The sequence below is a fragment of the Etheostoma spectabile genome, chromosome 11, assembly GCF_008692095.1.
Source record: "Etheostoma spectabile isolate EspeVRDwgs_2016 chromosome 11, UIUC_Espe_1.0, whole genome shotgun sequence".
NCBI lineage: Eukaryota > Metazoa > Chordata > Actinopteri > Perciformes > Percidae > Etheostoma > Etheostoma spectabile.
In genome coordinates, this window is record NC_045743.1 from 20,381,263 (window position 1) to 20,383,770 (window position 2,508).

Sequence of the window (2,508 nt, forward strand, 5' to 3'; positions counted from 1 at the left end):
CATACTGGCATTGTAAGTGTTCTTTGTTAATAAAAAATAAAAAGAATTGTTGCACCAGTGTGGATGGTTTGATTCCTGCTTAATTTAGATTTAAGGATCGATCTGCAGCCACAAGCACATAACCACTCCTGGACTAGACAAAAACCATGTTAAAAGTATAGAGTCTATGGTAGTAGCTACAGGTTTTGAGCGTTTCAACCCCATCGTTTGAAAAAGCATTTCTTTTAAATGTATTCTTTTGTTTTTCTTGTTTACTAATGGCCAAAAGTATTTTCTCGAGAAATATGCCAGTTCCACCATGGCTGTATTAAGAGAAAAACCATACAACGTATCTGCCTAATACAAGAAGAAGAAGGGGTCCTTTGTATTTTCAGTCAGGCAATGCAGACGGGTACCGCGAAGGGTCCTGAAAAACCTCACATACACACGTGTGCTGTTCGCTGTTGCCATGGCGGACCTACAGATGAAGCTTCTCCGCAAGAAAATTCAGAAAAGAAATGACAAAAACAAAGAGCGCAAACTACTTAAGACACAGAACGACGAGGAAGAGACCGGTACGTGCTGTAAACGGAACATCTTATTGTTGTTGCTTGGTTTCTTTTTTTTTCGGAAGCAGAAACGAACTTGCTAACCTAGTTAGCTACGTTAGCTCCTCACGGCAGGATACCAGGAACTCTCGTCATATTTAAATGTTGGACGGTTACTTTACACTGACGGACATAACGTTAGCTGGCTTTAATGTATGACAGTAAATTACCGTTTGTGTGCGTCACCATAGTCTGTCACACATTATTGTAACGTAACCTCCATAAAATTCGCAGAAATGTAGCTAGCTTGCTAGCTAGCTAACGTTAGCACTGTAACACAAGTCCTCCTTTAAGATGTTACACAGCACAATACTGAATTTGTTGCAACCAAACCGACTAATAAACGTGAGGGGGAAAAAACCAGGAAATTCCCAGGAAGCGTTATCATGAATTACATAACTGTTGACAGGTATTTCTCCAAGATGATTGGGTAAATGTGTATGTGTTGTGTGTCGGATGTGTATGACAGTCAACTCTACCGGACCGGAAGAGGAATGTCTTGAGGCCGCAGCGACTTGTTCTGAGCCCGAGAAGAAACGGAAGCTGCAGATTGAAGGGACCACAACAGAGGATACACCACTGAAGAAGAAGACAAAGAAGAAAAGGAAGCTCGCTGACACTGTTGAATCACCGGGGAACCGTAAGAGGAGTTTGCCAACCTGAAATTGACAAAGTGCAATTTTTTTTGGTGTGTGATAACTGATATGTCATAACCCTGTAATCTAGTTGGGAAGAAGACCAAAACGATAGAAGAAGAGGGGGAGGGAGCAGCATTAGCAGATGGAGAACAGGCTACTGGCAAAACAGAGGAAGCTACAGATGAAGAAGATGAAGACAAATCCAGAAAGGAGGAGGAGGAGGAGGAGGAAGAAGAAGATCAACCCGAATTACCATCTGGCTTAACGGGTATTGAAGAAATACATAAGTGCTTACTGTAGACCTGACTGGAGCAGGTTCATCACATGTCAGCCTGTCCATTAGCTGAGTCCAGAAGATGATAAGCACATGTAGCATCAGGTGCCGGCTCTGTAGTGACAAAAACAGCTCATATTTAGTAACCTTGTCTAAGTCTTGGTTGAATGCTGTCATGCTTAGACTTAGAAGGTTAAACAAATGGCGATAGTAAACGTTCGACCTTTACAGCTCTATTGTAGTCCAGCCTTGCAGCCTTTACTTTAAAGACAAACAATGCTCCACTTTGTAACACTTTATAATGCTTACCTAGCTGCTAGCATGGCACGCCCTCTTACTAAGTCCTGTCAGTACCTAGGTACTGTCAGGGCCCTCATACTCTGCTTCTGACTGGCTAGTAGTCCTTACCTAGGTACTGTCAGGGCCCTCATACTCTGCTTCTGACTGGCTATAGTCCTTACCTAGGTACGTCAGGGCCCTCATACTCTGCTCCTGACTGGCTAGTAGTCCTTACCTAGGTACCGTCAGGGCCCCATACTCTGCTCCTGACTGGCTAGTAGTCCTTACCTAGGTACTGTCAGGCCCCATACTCTGCTCCTGACTGCTAGTAGTCCTTACCTAGGTACTGTCAGGACCTCATACTCTGCTTCTGACTGGCTAGTAGTCCTTACCTAGGTACTGTCAGGGCCCTCATACTCTCTGCTCTGACTGGCTAGTAGTCCTTACCTAGGTACTGTCAGGCCCAATCTCTGCTTCTGACTGGCTAGTATCCTTACCTAGGTACTGTCAGGGCCCTCATACTCTGCTTCTGACTGGCTAGTAGTCCACCTAGGTACTGTCAGGGCCCATACTCGCTTCTGACTGGCTAGTAGTCCTTACCTAGGTACTGTCAGGCCTCAACTCTGCTTCTGACTGGCTAGTAGTCCCCTTACCTTGCTACTGAGCATGTGTGACTCCCAACAAAGATGGAGCAGAAGTGAGTTGTCTCACTCTGTAGCTAAAACAGAGA

The 2,508-nt window shown here is 44.6% G+C and overlaps 1 protein-coding gene across 2 annotated transcripts in view; it reads left to right on the forward strand.

The window, feature by feature from the left end:
- The first annotated feature begins 359 nt into the window (after window positions 1-359).
- The window catches only part of ddx18 (DEAD (Asp-Glu-Ala-Asp) box polypeptide 18), a 7,397-nt gene continuing 5,248 nt past the window's right edge, over window positions 360-2,508 (forward strand). The window contains exons 1-3 of one of the 2 annotated variants that reach the window (XM_032529359.1): window positions 360-554; window positions 1,057-1,227; window positions 1,314-1,493. In XM_032529359.1, coding sequence (XP_032385250.1) covers window positions 449-554; window positions 1,057-1,227; window positions 1,314-1,493 — 457 coding nt within the window. In that variant the 5' untranslated portion in view covers window positions 360-448. Of the gene's footprint in view, window positions 555-1,056; window positions 1,228-1,311; window positions 1,494-2,508 lie in introns of both variants that reach the window. The other variant, XM_032529360.1, reaches the window with a different exon arrangement.